Source organism: Pristis pectinata, chromosome 7 (genome assembly GCF_009764475.1).
Source record: "Pristis pectinata isolate sPriPec2 chromosome 7, sPriPec2.1.pri, whole genome shotgun sequence".
Classification (NCBI taxonomy): Eukaryota; Metazoa; Chordata; class Chondrichthyes; order Rhinopristiformes; family Pristidae; genus Pristis; species Pristis pectinata.
In genome coordinates, this window is record NC_067411.1 from 77,723,001 (window position 1) to 77,741,481 (window position 18,481).

General features: G+C 39.1%; 2 protein-coding genes across 7 annotated transcripts in view; both read left to right on the plus strand.

The window, feature by feature from the left end:
* Positions 1-7,348, plus strand: part of LOC127572914 (protein prune homolog 2-like) — a 184,690-nt gene extending 177,342 nt beyond the window's left edge. The window contains exons 8-9 of the mRNA XM_052020642.1: positions 2,046-7,160; positions 7,262-7,348. Of these exons, the coding sequence (XP_051876602.1) occupies positions 2,046-7,160; positions 7,262-7,348 (5,202 nt within the window). The remainder of the gene's footprint in view (positions 1-2,045; positions 7,161-7,261) is intronic.
* The window catches only part of LOC127572312 (protein prune homolog 2-like), a 79,621-nt gene continuing 68,145 nt past the window's right edge, over positions 7,006-18,481 (plus strand). For 3 of the 6 annotated variants that reach the window (XM_052019397.1, XM_052019398.1, XM_052019399.1), the window contains exons 1-2: positions 7,006-8,041; positions 15,750-15,866. In XM_052019397.1, the coding sequence (XP_051875357.1) occupies positions 7,362-8,041; positions 15,750-15,866 (797 nt within the window). In that variant the 5' untranslated portion in view covers positions 7,006-7,361. The remainder of the gene's footprint in view (positions 8,042-15,749; positions 15,867-18,481) is intronic. The other 3 variants (XM_052019396.1, XM_052019402.1, XM_052019401.1) reach the window with 3 other exon arrangements.

Sequence of the window (18,481 nt, forward strand, 5' to 3'; positions counted from 1 at the left end):
CATGCATCTATGGAATCTCATGGGAATGTGGGAACTGGGGCCCTGGTGAGTCTGGGGCAAGTATGGGAACTAGGGCCCTATAAGTCTTGAGGGAAAGTGGCAAATACTGCCTGGTGGGCCAGATGCCAAATCTTTGGGACTTCTGAATGGTCAGATATCTACTACCATTTCCTTTGGCAGCTCATTCCATATATCCACCACCCTCTATGGAAGAATTTGACTCCCAGGCTCCCTTTAAATCTTTCCCCTCTCACTGTAAACCTATGCCTCCCTACCCTTTAGACTCTCCTACCCTGGGAAAAGGGCTATGCCCATCTACTTTATCTATACCCCTCATGATTTTATAAACCTTTATAAGGCCACCTCTTTGCTCCAGGGAAAACAGTCCCGGCCTATCTAGTCTCTCATTGTAACTCAAGCCCTCCAATTATGGCAACATACATGTGAAAATTTCCTTAATCACATCCTTCCTATGGTACAGTGACCAGAATTGCACGCAATATTCCAGGTGCAGTCTCACCAACATCTTGTACGGCTGTAACATGACATTCCAACTCTTGTACTCAGTACCCTGTCCGATGAAGGCAAGTGTGCCATACAACTTCTTCACGACCTTGTCTGCCTGTGTTGCCACTTTCAGAGAATTATATACATGTACCCTTAGATCTCTCTGTTCTATAATGCACCCCATGACCCTGTCACTCACTGTGTATATCCTGCCCTGGTTTAACTTCACTTAAAAGCATTACTTTGCATTTGTCTGAGTTAAATTCCATCTGCCGTTCCTGACCCACTTTCCCAGTTGATTTAGATCCTGTTGTACCGTAGACATCCTTCTTCATTGTCCACCATGCCACCAATTTTGGTGTCATCCGCAAACTTACTAATCATGCCACCTACATTCTCATCTGATTTGCTAATATATACGAGAAGTAACAGGGGACCTAGCGCCGATCCCTGCAGCACACCACTGGTCACAGGCCTCAAATCTGAAAAGCAATCCTCCACGACCACCGTGTGACTTCTTCTACCAAGCCAATTTTGTATCCAATTGGCTAGTTCAGCTTCCAGGCCAGCCTACCATGTGGGATCTTGTCAAAAGCCTTACTAAAGTCCATGTAGACAAGTCTATTGCCCTGCTCTGCTCAACCTTCTTGGTCACCTCTTCAAACAAAACTAATTCAAATTCATGAGACATAACTTACCCCACACAAGCCATTTCTTTCTTTTTCTTCACTTTACCCAGTTCTCTGCTTGCTTTTCCGCTCCAAGTGATCCTTAAACCTCTTGTAATTCAGTTCTTCTTTCCAACTTGCTTCCATGGTGATCTGTGCAATGCAGAGAGATGGCAGATGAACAAGTTATTCTGCCTTTCATGACACCTCAGTCCCAGTGTGTGGTGGAATATTGGAAGTTCTTCAACTGGTCAATTCAAGAGTTGCTTCGGGCCAAATTTGGTCCATGGGTCATGGTTTGGGTGTCCCTGCAGTATGCTATTCACATTTCTCAGCTGTCCTTGTGACCTTCCATGGTGATATTCCACCAGTCCCATCCAGATTTCCAACCTAGTGATTGCGAGATAATGGCCCAGCATCCTGTGGGGAGTCAAGTTGAAAAAAGGTACGGTTTCAGTGTGGTCTTTTTCAGGAAGTGCCACAACATTGGGATGAAGACAGCCTCATGTAAAGTAGTAAGCTTTCATTAACATGTTCTTTAGTTCTGTACAAGGCTCTGAAACCTAAATGCTTACAGAGCTATTTGCTTCACTCAGATTGTCTGGCCCCTTGACTATAAATCCCAGATGCCTCTTTTAAGCAGACAAGATTGCAGGAAATGCATCAAGGTTTTTACTTTTCTTTATCTGATTTGTGCAATGAATTTGTATAATAGGTAAAATAACCAAAGGCAATAAATTCTTGAAGTCCTGTAGTAACCTTTTTCCGCTAAGTGTTTAACAAATGAGTCATTTAGTTGTAGTTTTGAGTGTTTATATAAATAATGCTCACTAAGCTGAAAGTACTGACTAATATTCTCATTGTTGACAGATGTGTAACACATTAGAAGAATGTCAGAATCCATGCCTCCAACTGGAGCCCATAGAATATGGGTTCCAGGAAATCAGAGCATATCAACAAGGAAGTTCTTCTGACTCATGCAAGCAAATTCTTCCAATTATAAAAGACTGTATCCATAGGAGACAGCAAGGAATGGCATTGAACAGGAGAACTTCCTCCACTGAAGCTGTTAATGGCAGTGCTCCAGTCTCAGAAGGATCATCTGGGGTTCTGGATTTATCTGGTCCTGACGTAGATTCTCAAAACACTGAATATATGGGTGACAATCTATTGGAAAATTCTCAAAATATGAACTCTTCCTTACAAGCCCATGGTGATGGCAATTTGGATCTTATGAGTCCAGACAGTGGACTAGCTACCATCAGAAGCAATCGTTCTTCAAAAGAAAGTTCAGTTTTTCTCAGTGATGAAAGCCCAATACGAGAAGCAGTTGTACCACCATCCAACACTGCACATGGGTATGACTTATTCAGTTCACTGCCTGAAGGTGAATTATTGGAAAAAAATGTATCATCAGTTGTTAATTTGAATAATAATTTTGATCTGTCTGTTCTTGATCCAACACACTGTGATAACACCCAAGCTAATTTTTCAGGAGATAATGAAGAGTTCATGATGACTAAATTGCCAAATCTAGATTCTACTCCTCCAAAAGGTTACTTTGTGAAAACAGCCCCATTAAGTAATAATTCACCAGACTTTACTACAGATATATCAAAGGAAGTTAGTAAGATAACTGAACTGGTAAAGACAGAGGATATTCATGCTTGCAGACAAGAAAATGCTAGAGATGAACCAGAAAAAGGTCAAATGTTGCAACACGTGGTGGGTACTACTTTAACATCGCAAAGCCTTTCCAATGATATGATTGAAGTGGAAATTTTAGATGAGAAGGTTCCTCCAACACCAATGAACAGTCTTGTGGAAGGATCACCTCTAGATGAAGGTCCGCATAATATTTTTGCAGAAGATGTAATAGAGAAAATGAATGGAATTGTTACAGTTGATTCTGATCAGTCAGATTCAAAGTGTATTGGACAACAGAATGAATTTGAAGGAGGTTTGAAGATGTCTATGGCAAGCCCAGATGCTGCCTGGGACAGAAGTCAAAAATCATTGAGTGTGCATAAACAATCTTCTGATCTTTGGGCAGACTTTGAACAAGAATTCAGTCAATCTGACTTTGCACATGGTGATGATAGGAATGAAATTGATATCCAGTGTAAGCAATCTAATGTGAAAAATGTTGATGATATATGGAATACCACTGGTCAATCCATTTTCCTATCTTCTTCTGCTGAACCAGGGGTATGTGATAAGTTAGATAAGAGTCAGTTGAAAGAAACTAACGTGCCTGGCTTCAATAACTTTGATCCACACTACAAATTTGGAAACAAAACATTATTAGCAGACAGATCCATACTCATTACTGATTTACCAAGACAAGAGAATAAACAACATTATGTAGATGACCAGGATATAGACACTGAACAGAAACAGACTATGTCAGCTGTAGAAGATACATTTATTTGGGATAAACCTACACAAGAAGTTATTAGGCCTGTTGAAATGTCCCCAGAGGTACCAATGGATTCTGAAGAGAAAATCCAACATACAGACACTGAAAATCTGGATTTCAGCATGGTGCCCACACAGAATATACCTCTTTCATCACAAATGCCAACAATATTATGTGATCCTGTACACCACGTTCATTTTCCTATTGCTGTAAATTTATCAACAGAGGTTGAATCAAAAGATGAAATTGCCCAACCAACTGATGAAATATTAAATACATGGACAATATTTGATCAGGAAACTTGGAACTCGAGTTCTGAAAGTGAAAAAATATGTGTTGCAGAAAATGATCAAAACTGCCAAATAACTCCACATAGACATGACATAAATACTGATTCTGAGAAGGAGAAAAGACAATTCATCTCTGAAAATCCAGATGAAAGTCTACCATTGGAAAAGAACATTGAAGCATGGAATATTTCTCAAGATGGTCCCAAGCAGTCACCAGTGGCAAATCCAAATCTTTGGAGTAGTCATATAGACAGCATTAACCATGCAGGTATGAAACTAAACAGTGAATCCCCTCTCCCAGTGTTTAATACCAATGTCCAAGGAACTGAGCACATGCAAGAAGCACATCAAGTTATCAATAGTCACGGTCAAGCAATATTTGAAACTGTAGGGGTACCAAATACAGAGGAATGGAAATTAACTTCACCATATAATTCTGATATATGGAATGAATTTGAACAAAGCTGCCATTCATCTTCTGATAGTCTGAAGGAAAGTGGTGAACATAATCAGAGGGTTAGTCAGGAAAGTGTAGAATTTCTAGATAAAATGAAAACTTCAGATCAGCAAATTAGATACGCTGCAACTGAAAATCCATGTATAGAAAATACAAACATACAAGAGATTAGAGAGCTTTCTACACGAGTGCATCATCCATGCAATATTTTGGAACCACCTCAATGTGAATCAACATATACAAGCCAAGGTATACTCAATCAACGACAGGAAATCAGTCAACTGAAAGCAGATTACTCTAACTTGTGCCAAGATTATAAAATGGAAGACAGGTTGCCAGGCTATGAAAATAATGATTTATTCAGTTCTGTTGGACTGGAATTGGTGAAATCAGATAATGAACAAACCTTTGCAAGTCCTGATACTTGGAATCAATTCCAACAAGGGGTTATAGAACTGAATGGGAAAATTTCAGATTTTCAGAGCAAATCTGGTGAGGACTTTTCTTTTTCTGACCTAGAAGAAAAATGGAAAGAATCTGCACACAAAGCAGAACAACCAGTGTTCGAACTTTGTGATATACATTGTGACATTGATCAGGACAGCCAGCTGTCAAGCTCTGAAATGCTGCAAGCCCATCTGGCAGCCATTGATGCCAAAAATCAGCCATTAGAAGAAGGAAACCTGCAAACGAGGAAGAATTCTGAACTCTATAAAGATTCTGGTTATGAATTTATTCAGCCATATACAAATCTTGACATTTTGAATACAGTTGAACAAGAGCAACCAAAAGACATGGATTCTAACAAACTTGTAGAAGATGAGCATAATCAACCGCTCAATGAAATTCATGACACTTGGATGGACCCTGGTTGTGAATTTCCTGAACTGCTTTCTGCTGGGAGTGATGCTTACAGTGGATCTGAACAGGAGCTAATTGAAGCAGGTGGAAACATTCCTGATATTGTGAATAATTATTGCCAAAATACATGCCAGGCTTCTTCAGCAAAACCTGATCTATGGGATAATTCCAGTGAGTTGTTTCCTGGTTCAGCTTCTGTAAATCCTGATATTTTAAATGACTATGAACTAGAATCCAGCTACTCAGCTTCAAACAGTCCGGATAGATGGAGTGAATCTGTCGAAGTAGAGAAACAAGATTCTGGTGGTTCAGATGCATGGATTGATTCTGAAGAAAAAAATGAAGAACTTGTGACCAAATTGCCTGATATAATGGACCCATCCAGACAACCATCTAGCCTATCCATCTCAGGTGATCATTCTTCAAGTGAGTTACCTGAGCAAAATTGTCTTTTTTCATATCAAAATGTGCATGATGTATTAATACAGCAGGCAAGCCATATACCTTTGATAGCTGCAGATTCAAAGGTTCAATTAGAACAATTAGATAATGTAGAGGAATCAACATCTGCTAATGTATGCACTGAGTCAGGACAATATTTTAACGCAGTAGAACAAAGATCAGATGAAAGTAAAGATTTGAAAGTTTTAAATAATGTTAATATTGAATCTTTGCAAGGTGCAAAGATTCCTATGGATCCTGATGCTTGGATTCATTTGGGAGAACAAAGGTCTGAATCAATTACGAAACATCAGAGCTTACAAGATAAATACAGAGGGGTGGTAAGTTATTATGATTTGGAAGATAATGAATATACAAGTCATAGAAACAATGTGGTGAACCAAGAAAATCTAGAAAGTCCTAATGCCTGGAATCCAGTGGAAGAGGTTTCTGTCTGTGTGGCCAGTGCACTGCCTTGCTCATGGACAGAAAATGAGCAGTTCCAAACCTCTGGTTCTGAAAATAATGCTTACTACTTGACAAAAAATAAAACTGAATCTATAACTCTGGACAATAGAACTTTATTTCAAGAAGGACGAGGTGTTTCAAAGGAAAATCCATCAACTTTAGATCTAGTCAATAATTTGCCCAGTACAAATGACAAGGAAAAAGAAGTTGAACCCTTTTTTTCAAAATCCAGATCTGTTGAGGACTATTTAACTTCTGACTTGGACAGTCAGGAAGTAGCTTTACATAATTCAGGAGTGATGGAGTACTTCTCTGTATCAGAAGAAAATCTTTTGCATATGGAACCACTGAAAGATGTTTCTCTAGCAGTAATGGTGGACTCTAATTTATGTGATACAATTTCATCTGTAAGCAGCACTACTTCTAAAACTGTAAACGATGAGGTTGTCCATGGAGAGAAAACTGTACTTAGTAACAAAGATCCTCTGCTAAGTCATTCTGAAATCCAACCTTGCAATAGCAACACTAAGTTAGACATGTTTAAAGAGAATGCAGCATTTGCCCATGAAAATCTAGAAATAATTTCATCAACTAGCGTTTGTGAATCTGTAGGGCAGGCAGATTCATTGAAAAATACAACTGAAGATGTTAAAGACACTAACATATTTCCACCAGCAGATGGTACTTCAGCACTCTCTATCACTGAGATATCAAACCAAAGAAATTTAGAAACTGAATGTTTACCACATAATGTGGAAAGTGCATGGGTTACAGATAGTAGTAACAGCAATGTGACATCATCTAGCTTATCATCCAGTACCCACAAATCAGATATTTGGGAAGATCTCAGTCCTGAGGATGGTGGTATAATTGATGCTGAAGGGATTTCTCATCTCTCTGTTTCAGAGAGCATTGCTGCAACAGATAGGATAAAAGGAAGTGAATCAAGAGTGGAAATTGCAGAGTGTTTGACAGAGTTCTGCAACAGAGGAAATGATCCAGTCTTGAAGCAAAGGTTTGATAATCAGTACAGCTTTTTGGTTTCTTCAGTCAGTTCACCAGCATCCCCAACTGAGATTAGTAGCAGTTCGGCAGAAGTTGAATATTTGCCTACACATCATACCAATGTAAATCCAAATGAATTGCATAGCAAAGACATTGGACTAGCTTCAAACAAGGACTTCAGTGCAGGAGAAATAGACTACATAACTTTATCTGGGAAAGAGAGACCCTGTGAAAAAGCCGTGGGTATGCAGGAGAACAAAAGCTTGGAGATCGAAGATGTAACTCCAGTGACTGCAAAGACAGACTTGCAAGAAGATGTGCTTTCAACATTTCCTTCAGATTCAGTTGAACAAGTGCACACTGGAAATGGAACTAGTGAAGTTGAGAAATTTTCCACTGAAACCCTTTCTGCATACAATACCTCAGATGCCCATTTTGCGACAAACCATGGTCAGGATGTAGGGGAAGGACATTTAGATGAAAAAAGAACTGAAACTCAACAAGGCAAAGGAGAAATGGATGCAAATGATCTAGATGCCTCATCGGATGAAAGTTCTAGTAGGACAGAAATGAGCATATCTGGTTCAGAGAATTCTGTTAAAGAACTAAAAGCAGCAAGACCTCTAAATGATGAGACATTTAGAGAAAAATCTGAAGAATCTAAGAGTGAGCACTATGTAATATGTCAAATATCATCAGAAACAAAACACACAAATCATACCAATAAGACAGTATTCACAGACGATCTAAGCAATGCAGAAAGTGAGACCACTGCATTTCAGCTCTCCTCGAGAGATGACAAATTTTCATCTGAAGACTTAAAAGATGGTGTAAAGATGGCAGACCAGGTTTATTCAGAATCATCTGGAAATGAACCAAAAAAGGAAGAGATTTTGGCTGAAAAGAGTGAATCGTCTGAAGTAAGGTAAACTATGTCACATTCTGTAATTTTTATATCAGTGCAAAGCCCATATATATTTATGTTTCTTTTATATGCATATTTATGTTTGTGTGAAAATAACCCAAATTACTACTAAGACTTTTGAATTAAATAACATGGCAATTGTGTTATAAGTGAAATGCATTTCAGAATTTAAAGGGTTACTAAATTTGGCATCAGAACATTAGCAGTAAGGACTTGGTAAATGATCCTTAGTAAACCCAGAGTTTTTCTGAAATTTTGAGCAAAGGCTAGTTTTTTCAAATATTTGATTCAGCCTTCTTCAGTGGGAAAGCTGGAATCCTAACTGTGTAAGTAATCAGAGTGAAGACTCTTTACTGAGCCACAAGGAGTCTAAACCAGGAAGTATAAATTAAGTTTAAAGATACCTGGAAAATGTAATGTACATCATGCAAGGGGTACCTTGAACTACTGAGAAAACTACATGCAATGATTTTGATACATTGTTATACCGGCTTCGTTCATCGGACAAGCCCAGTCTATCACAAAAATCAGCCTTCCCTCCATTGACTCTGCTTATACTTCCTGCTGCCTTGGGAAAGCAGCCAACATAGTTAAAGACCCCTCCCACCCTCGTCATTCTCTCTCCTCCCCCTTCCATCAGGCAGAAGATACAAAAGCTTGAAAACACATACTGTACCACCAGGCTCAAGGGCAACTTCTATCCCACTGTTATAAGACTCTTGAATGAACCTCTTGTATGAAAAAGATGAACTCTTGATCTCAATCTACCTTGTTATGGCCCTTGCACCTATTTGTCTACCTGCACTGCACTTTCTCTGTAATTGTGACACTTTATTCTGCATTACCTTTTGTATTACCTTGATGTACTTATGTTTGGAAATGATCTGTCTGGCTGGCATGCAAAACAAAGCTTTTCACTGTATCTTGGTACATGTGACAATAATAAACCAATTACCAATTAGTTGAGAATTGCAGCCTTCAATAAAGGATGATATTTTTATAACTACCTCTCTCTTTCCCTTGCACTACAGAGCTACAAACACTACACTGACATTGAGTTTGGAATGTTGTTGCTTGAAGGAATAGCAGGGCAGTGATTCAGTGTGGAGTAAAAGTAGAATAGGGTTCTCTAGGTTGAGCAGTGATGGTAGAAGGAAATGGATGTGGTAGGTATGCTTGTGGTTATAGGAAACAATGTAAGCAGGAAATCCTTGGGTCATGAGGGCCAAAAGGTGGGAAAGACTGGTACACTCAAATGGACATGAGGAGAACTCCATGGACTGGGATGCTGTAAGCAAATCAATGAGCCCCAGGAATTTACAGTATATTCACTGCTGTGGATGTGGGCCAACAACACTTTGGTGCAATAATTTGTTATCCAATGAAGACGATTCATAGTGTTGTGATGCCACCTATGGATCTGGAGTAATTTTTGGTGCAGTATGACCACCTTTTCACTGACTGAAAAATGGCATTGTTGTGTGTACAACCCACATTTGCATTCATGTGGGATCCAAGCCCATTTTGGTCAAAACAGCTTCTCTATGCCTTTATGCCATTAAGCCATAGCTGAGGGTGAAACTAGATAAATCAGATTGGATTGGGTTTTGATGAATGCCTGACACAATGAAAGGACACCCCATTCTGTGTTCACCAAGGCAAATAAAAATGCATGATTATATGAGGACTACAGATAGGTACTGAAAAAAATGTTTGATTTAAAACGTATTTGCTGCCCAACTTCCAAGATTTGCTTGGTGAATTGGTAGGTTTTGGATATATTAGCAGTTGGATCTCTCCCATGTTTATGTGCAATTGAATGTGGAATTAAGGAGTCAGAGCTGACAACATATGCACAAGAGGTCATATGTTTATGCCAAGTTCTCATCTGGGACTTGACAAGAATAGGCAAAGACCTGGCTAGGAAAAGATGGTGACTGTGTTGGATGTGAGAGGGCCAGCTAATGTTACTGAGTTTCACTACTTCTTCAGAATGCTTCATAGAATCGTACGGCATAGAAACAGGTCATTTGGTCCAACTTGTCCACATGAACCAGTGGGCACCTTTCCATATTAATCCCATCGCCCAGCACTTGGTCCATAGCGCTGTTTGTCTAAGTGATTCAAGTATTCATCTAATCATTTAAATGCTGTCAGTGACCCAGGTTCAACCATTCTCTCAGGTACTTACCACTCTCTGGGTGAAGAATGTCCACCTTCTATCCCCTCTAAATCTCTTCCCACTTACCCTAAACCTATGTCTAGTTTTATTTACCTCTGATATGGGGAAAGGTTTTCTGCAATCTACCCTATTTAAACCCTTCATAATTTTGTATACCTTAATTATGTCCCCTCTTAACCTCCTCTGTTCCAGGGAGAACAGTTTCTTTTCATAACAGAACTTCTCCATCCCAGACAACATCCAGGTGAATATCCTCTGCACCCTCTCCTGTGCAATCATATCCTTCCAATATCTTAGTGACCAGAACTACATGCAGTACTCCATCTGAGATCTGACCAAGGTTGGCTTCAGTACTGGTCAAAGTTTTTGCTGAGGTTGGCATCCGTATTAAGTCCCCTTCACAAATTATGACACAAAGGGAAGCTCTGATTCTGTGATGAAGAGCAACGGGGGGTGGGGGGGGGGGGGGGGGGGGAGTGGGAGGGAATACAAACTCTGTTGAGAAAAACTAATCAGTGAATCCTTCCTGGTCCATTTTAACTTGAGGAAACCATTAGGAAAGTGATATCATGACTCTAGCTGAAAGGTGGGTGCAGCCTGTACCCAAGTATTGGATCAGACCATAAGCTTCCTGTAGTCTCACCTCCAGTAAATAGAATTATGCATAGACTGTAAAAGAGGTTCTGACCTTTATTGGTGCTACTTGATTTTAGAAGTTTCTGGTTGGCAGGCCCATCACTCTGGTTACAAAGCATAAACTACTGGTGGTGAGCTTTGGATCAAGGTCGGTCATTCTCACTATGGTGTGACTGAAATGATGAGCTGTCCTCTTGTCATTGCTGGACTATTCCATTGAATACTGCATGTTAAAGTAGAATGCTACAGTGTTTGGGCTGTCAAGTCTGCCTTATGAAGAGGCAACAAGTAATTTGGAACAAGGCACTTTTCATTTTCTGGAGACAAGTGAAGAGATTGCCAGGGCCACCCTGCAGAAACATCTGAGGCTGGTGCACAATTAATTTTAATTTTTAAAATTTTATTTACAGCGTGGTAACAGGCCCTTCCGGCCCAACAAGTCTGCGCCGCCCATTTTAAACCCTATTTATATGCCTTGTCAAAGGAAGGCAAATTGGAGATAGGAGTGAGTGGGGAGATCAGACTTTCTGGAGAAGGTAGCATGAGCCCTTAGTGAGAATAAGGTAGTTTGAAGTGGAGCCATATTGTGGAGACACACAAGTTACTGCAGGTGTGCATACCTTGGGATATACATGTTTAGCACATGGGAATTCTCCACTTGAAACTGGTAGCCAGAGGCTAAGTGCATTGGCTGGGGATTGATCAGAACATTGAAGAACTAATAAAGCCCTGCCCAGTTTGTAGGATAGTAGACCATATCTGCCCACCGCTCTGGAGCAAAAGTAGTGGTGGCTGGCTCATTCCTTGCAGATAGGTTTTCTTTAGCTGTAAACAAGACTATATCATCCCACTAACCATTCAAAGTGATTGGAAGTGTTGCTGTTTGGCTCATGCACCTCAACGAAATAGACCATACATGTTATGAGAAGCTTTCCAGCCCATGATTTCTGGCTAAACGTACATCAGGCTGCTGTTTATCGATTACAGCTCAGTGTTCAACACCATCATCCCCTCAGTACTAATCTACAAGCTTCAAAACCTAGGCCTGTGTACTTCCCTCTGCAACTGGATCCTTGACTTCCTTATCAGGAGATCAGAGTCAGTGCGAATCAGTAACAACATCTTCTTCTCACTGACTGTCAATGCAGATACACCTCAAGGATGCATGCTTAGCCCACTGCTCTACTCTCTCTACACTCATGACTGTGTAGCTAGGCACAGCTCAAATGCCATCTATAAATATGCCGATGACACCACTGTTGTTGCAGAATCTCAGGTAGTGATGAGGCCTACAAGAGTGAGATAGATCGGCTGGTTGAGTGGTGTCGCAACAACAACCTCACACTCAACGTCAGCAAGACTAAGGAATTGATTGTGGCCTTCAGGAAGGTGATGTCAGGAGAACACATACCAGTCTCCATTGAGGAGTCAGTGGTGGAAAGGGTGAGCAGCTTCAAGTTTCTGGATGTCAACATCTCAGAGGATCTATTGTGGGCCCAACATATTGATGCATTCATGAAGAAGGCACGCCAGCGGCTCTATTTCATTAGGAGTTTGAGGAGGTTTGGTATGTCACCAAAGACTCTTGCAAATTTCTATAGATGTACAGTGGAGAGCATTCTGACTGGTTGCATCACCACCTAATATGGGGCTCCAATGTGCAGAATCAGAAGAGGCTGCAGAGGGTTGTACTCAGCCAGCTCCATCACGGGTACAACCCTCCCCACCATCGAGGACATCTTCAGGAGGTGGTGTCTCAGGAAGGTGGCATCCATCATTAAGGACCCTCACCATCTGGGACATTTCCTCTTCACATTCCTACCATCAAGGAGGAGGTACAAGAGCCTGAAGATCCACACTCAACGTTTCAGGAACAGCTTCTTCCCCTCTGCCATCAGATTTCTGAATGGTCCATGAACCCATGAACACTACCTCATTATTCCTCTTTTGTACTATTTATTTATTTTTGTAACCTATAGTAATTTTTATGTCTTTATGTCTTGCACTGTATTGCTGCCACAAAACAACACATTTCACAACATATGTCAGTGATAATAAACCTGATTCTGATAGCTCTGGTTGGCAGTTCATCACATTCCTCTGAAATTTGACATAGCTTAACTGTTCCATGCTATGTATTGCCTCAAGGATAATAAATGGAAAAATGAAATGACTATTACTGGACTAAGAAATTCAAGAGTTATCACCTAACATTGTTTCCACTTGCGCGTAGCACCATCCCCAACTCCAGTGCAAGATATTCTCTGGCTGACATTATGATGGGTTGATACTTGTGACACAGATAATCTTCATGAATCCTAGACTGTAAGGACAGGTGCACAAAAAGCAGAGAAGCTAGGGGTGGTACAAATCATAAAGTCAAGAGAGGTGATTTCACGTAGGACATATTCTAACCACTCGGTCAAGGAAGAATGTCAAGATGGAGGCTGGGGAAATTGCAGAAATATTGTGAATCATATGGAGATGTGCGCCAGAAGTTGAACAATGTTAAATATTTGTACAAGCACATGACATCCAGGATGATGGTATAGAGAATTTGACATGCAGATTTAAGTTGTACAGTACATACAGTATGTAAGGGTACCTGTGAGAACTGAGTATACCACATGGAAAGACTTTGTTGTTCCAGCCACTGCAGTTTGTTGAGAGTTTACTCCCTTTATTGAAGGACCTTCCGTTGACTTTCTCTGTTATTTACTTTGCAAGCAGCATGTACACCACAAAAAACATTAAAGAGAAAGAAAGTAAGATAAGAGAGAGAGAGAGAACAGCAAGTGTAAAATTATCTCCCATACCAATAATACTCCATAATTATCTATTAAAGTTGGTTGTCCATTAAATATTCAATTACATCTGAAGTTACAGTGAACTCTATGGCATTACATAGATTTTTATGTTGAGTCTGTCGGCAAGCTATTATTATGGTGCAGTGTGTGGAGGGTAACTATCACTTCCAGATTTTTTGATTTAATTGCTCGTCTGAGCACTGATCAATTTAGCTGCAACTTAATTTTCAAATCAAAATCCAGACCAGTTTATTGTAAGTGCTACTTTGTAACATATATCACCTCTTATAATAATGGATTTGATAATAATAATGAAATATAATAAAAGGGGGCTAAATCTAGATCAATGAACATGCACAGAATTAAACAACCTTTTTAGCATAGACTGAGATTAGAAGGGGAACGTGTATTATTCTAGTAATAAATAAATCTTATAAAAAAAATTACAAGTGACAAAATATTTATTTGAAGAACTATTACTTCAATAGTGAAGTGGTACTAACTGAAAGCAGGAAACTCATTGCAAAAGTTAGATTGCAGCAGTAACAAGCTGTTGAGTATGTTGTGTAAAGTGGTGCATATAGCTTCCATGTGGTTGATATATTTTGTACAACTTTAACTGAGCATTGAATGTCAGTAGTGCCTTTAATGGAATGCAAGTCTATATGGAAAGGAGGAATTGCCAAAGGATATAAAGGAGCTTAAGTAATACAAGATGGGTTGAGTAAAACCTGAATATTTAATTCCATTTTTTGCAAATAATTTGTGTATCTGCATTAATTTCCATAGTTGGATCAAAGAGGCATTGCTAATTTGAGAACTATTTTATTACATATATTCTTTAGGTGATGGAGGATCCAACATTTTCCTTTAGACTATTCTGTGGCTTCTTTAGAAACAATATACATGTTAGTTAATATATGATACCTTAGCACACATAACAAAGATGAACTCATGAGGTAGGTTTCAATTTTGTAAAGTGTGTAATCTTTAACCACTGCATGTGGTTCCATTGTAGGAGATAGTACACTTAATCCAAAATTGTGCTCACAAACCTTGGTGTTTGTTCATGTTTTACAAAGAAAACTTTTTTTAAAAACATTTAAGATTAAACATTAAAGAAAACATTTTTTTCTGTAAAGCCATATCAGCTGTGGATCAATTGAGCCAGAAGGTTATGAGTCAAGTCCCATTCCAGAGATCTGAGCACAAATATCTAGTTTATACTCCATTCTAATAGCAAGAAAGTATTTCAGTGTTGAACATGCTGTCTCATGCATGAGAGCTTAAGCAGAGGCCCTCTCAGGTGTGAAAGATCCAATGACAATATTTTGGAAAAAGCAAAGGAATTATCCCCAAAATATTACATATTTATTCCTTGTTCAATAACATAAATACAACTTACCTGGTCATTATTACCTTGGGATCTGGCTGCACACAAGTTGGCTTCTATATTTCCTACATATCATTGGGCTGCAAAATGCTTTGCATATCCTGATGTCCTGAAAAGCACAATATAAATGCAAGTACATTTTATCCCAGAAAACTGATGTAACAAGTTTCAAAATTCATTGGGAATCTGTCCACGTTTTTAAAAACATACATTGCATTAGTGAAATAGGAAATGAATTGCGGAATAAATAAATTACTTTTTCATTTATAGCTAATTGCAATATAAGCAATTTTATAAAAAATGCAAGTAAATTTTAAAGCATTTTAAATGTTGTGCTGTGCTCTGAACTTCATAAATGGTGTCTTTTTAACCAAGCTTTCCTCATGTCCTCCTTTGTGATAGTTGTGCTCCAGTGAAAGACCTTGGGATGTCCTAAATGAAATTCACCTTATAAATGCATCCACATCTCAAGAGAAAACAGAAGTTGTTCAGTGAGATGTCCTATCCTGGTTATTTGAAATATCAGGATTATTTTCATGACAGTATATTTTTTCTTTAAGCCCAGTCATTTCAGGTTATCTTTTTGCTTTATCCTTTTTTTATGATGGATTAATTTACAGTTACCATAATAATTTTATAAACTTTTAAACCACAGTTTATTTATTTTCATTTACTTTTTTTTTGTTCCAGTTCCTTAAAATTTGTGCAAGAGCAATTATCTCCAAGTTCTGAGTTGGTGGCACAAGAAACTGTTCATGAACACACTGAGGAAGTAATAGAACAGTTCCCATGTGAAGAATATGCAAGGTTAGTATTAGTAAGCACAAGTATTTCATTTATACTTCAATTTAAGGTAACTTATTCTGATTTGCCATGTTGTGAAAACTGATAATTATATTTAACTTCAACATCTCATGTTTATTTTGAGATTATCTTGAATTTAATGATTGGATTCTCCCTTGGGCTCAGTCCAAGTACACGAGAAATTTACCTGTGTTTTACCTAAGATTTTTTCCTTCTGTGATTCTATGAATATACTGTATATATGATGGCAGCACTTCTTACATTCAACTCGGTTAGCTGTTCAAGCAGATGCAAAAGTTCTTATGACATTGGAAGAGGAAGGGAAATTGTGCAGTATATTAGTCAACTGTTTATGCTCAATTGACATTTCCAAAAGAGATCATCTGACTGTTTAACTCATGGAGATCTGTGGGGCCTTGCTCCAGTCAAATTGCATTTGCCTACAAAATAACAAAGATTTGAAAGGCACTACATGAATGCAAGTTTGTCCTCCTTGCATTTAATCTTTCATCTGAACTCTAGCTCAGCCCTTGGACTCACTGTTAGGTATAGGGGCATTCTCTAAGTTGTTGATCCAAAGGATTGGATGCAATTTGTATTTGGCTCATGTTTGAGCCAAACTTTCATGTTTGCACTGTTTTTTCTTTAGCACAAGGCAGCAACACTGACAGGACGTGAGGAGCCCTTATGATCTAAAAGATTAGTGAGCCTATGGAGTTAATGTATGGCCCAACCATGAAATGCAAACTGACTCAAGGGGGATCCAGTCCAGTGCTTCAGCTGAAAGTTCATTGGCTTGTGACATCACAGCATGACATGTGAGGGTCGTGTAGACTTCGTATACTATAGTCATTTCAGGTCTCAGCATAGCAATCAATATTCAGAATTTTTTGAAAATTAAAAGAGATATACTGGTAATAAAAATAAAAGGTCAATTTTTCCACTTAAACCTAGGTACTTTAGAAGAGATTGACCCATTGTATAACATAGAACTAACAGCATAGTGTTCCATACTAATATTTATGCCTACTTCTCCCTCCTGTTTCCTTTGTTCATCAAACCCTATCAGCATGTTCTTGCAAAATTTTTTCAGTCATCTGCTTATCTAGCTAACACCAAAATACATGTTGACACATATCATAGTCCAGACAGTATTTTGTCATCAAACGTTGAGTTGGGCACAAAGGACAAAAAGCTGCATGATCATTATCATCAATAGCATTTTGATGATGTCTCCTCTTATCCAGTCCTTTCCCACTTACATCCAGGACATCACTCATGCCATTTTGATAACTTTCAATTCCCTGGTCCCATCCGTTCATCTTTACCATGAATGTCTAGTCTTTATGCACTTCCATCCTCCATCAGGAAGATCTTAGGGCTCTGTTTCTTTCTTCAACAAAGACCTAACCAGTTTCCCTCCACTGACACATTTGCTTTACAGAACTCGGCCTGACCCTCAACAACTTCGCTCTCGATTGCTCCCATTTTCTACAGATCAAAGGCATATCAATGGGCACTTGCATAGGCCCCAGCTACGCCAGTCTTCTTGTTGGTGACCTGGAATAGTCCTTGTTCCAAGCATATTCAGGCAAACCCCCAAATCCCCCAGCATCCAAAGGAGGTGCAACACATGTCTCTTCTCCCGTCCCCCAGCCCATCCAGGTGAGGCAGAGATTCACCTGCACCTCCTAACCTTATCACTTACCAGCCCCTATCCCTCTCCCTTACCTAATGCTATATACTGGCAACCTTTCCTGTTCGCAAGCCAGTCTCGATGCACAGTTTTGACCTAAAACAATGACTTTCACCTTTAGCCTCTACAGATGCTGCTTGACCTGCTGCATTCTCCCACTGCTGTTTTTGTTCTAGATTCGAGCATCTGGAGTCACTTTTGTCGATTGTCTGTGGGCATTTTGATGGATTTGTCTGCAATTTCTTTCAGATCTTTAATTGAAATCCAAAGTTCCTAACAGTTCTTACCTTTTGATAATTTGCATCAGCTGTTATAATGACTAATGATTCTCAATCTCTCAAAGTGCAAGAAAGAGAAATGTGTAGGAACAAACATACAAAATGGGAGGAGTAGATCAAATGGCCTATTGTCTGACTTCCTTCAAAACGATTTAGCTGCAGGATTAAACAGCTTTTAATTAAAAATGGTGAGTGAGCATAGAAGAAAAATGTATTTGATTATATTTCCACCATTACTTTTTACATTTAAATGTGGTTGAATATGTACACCATTCCCTCTTTTTCCTTGTTGTCATGGTACCATGTATCAGTAATTCACTTCACCACCAATGAAGAAGTGAAAGATTCATCAGTCTGTTTATTATCAACACTGACAATCTGAGTCATCAAGAAATGAAGCATGTATTAGCACAGTGACTGTGTGAAGTGACTGTGGAAGAAGTTCCAATGAAAATAAATTGGCAGCCATGCTGGTACAGATTTTACTCCGTGGGTGGATTTAAAAGTGAAGGAAAAAGGTAATATCACACCCTATCCATTCTCCCTTCTATGTCCTTGGACTTTGGCAGCATGATAGCAAGGCAACTAATTTGTAAGGTACTCATTAAGAGTTGGGAAGCAGCAGTCAGTTTCATTTACTGCCA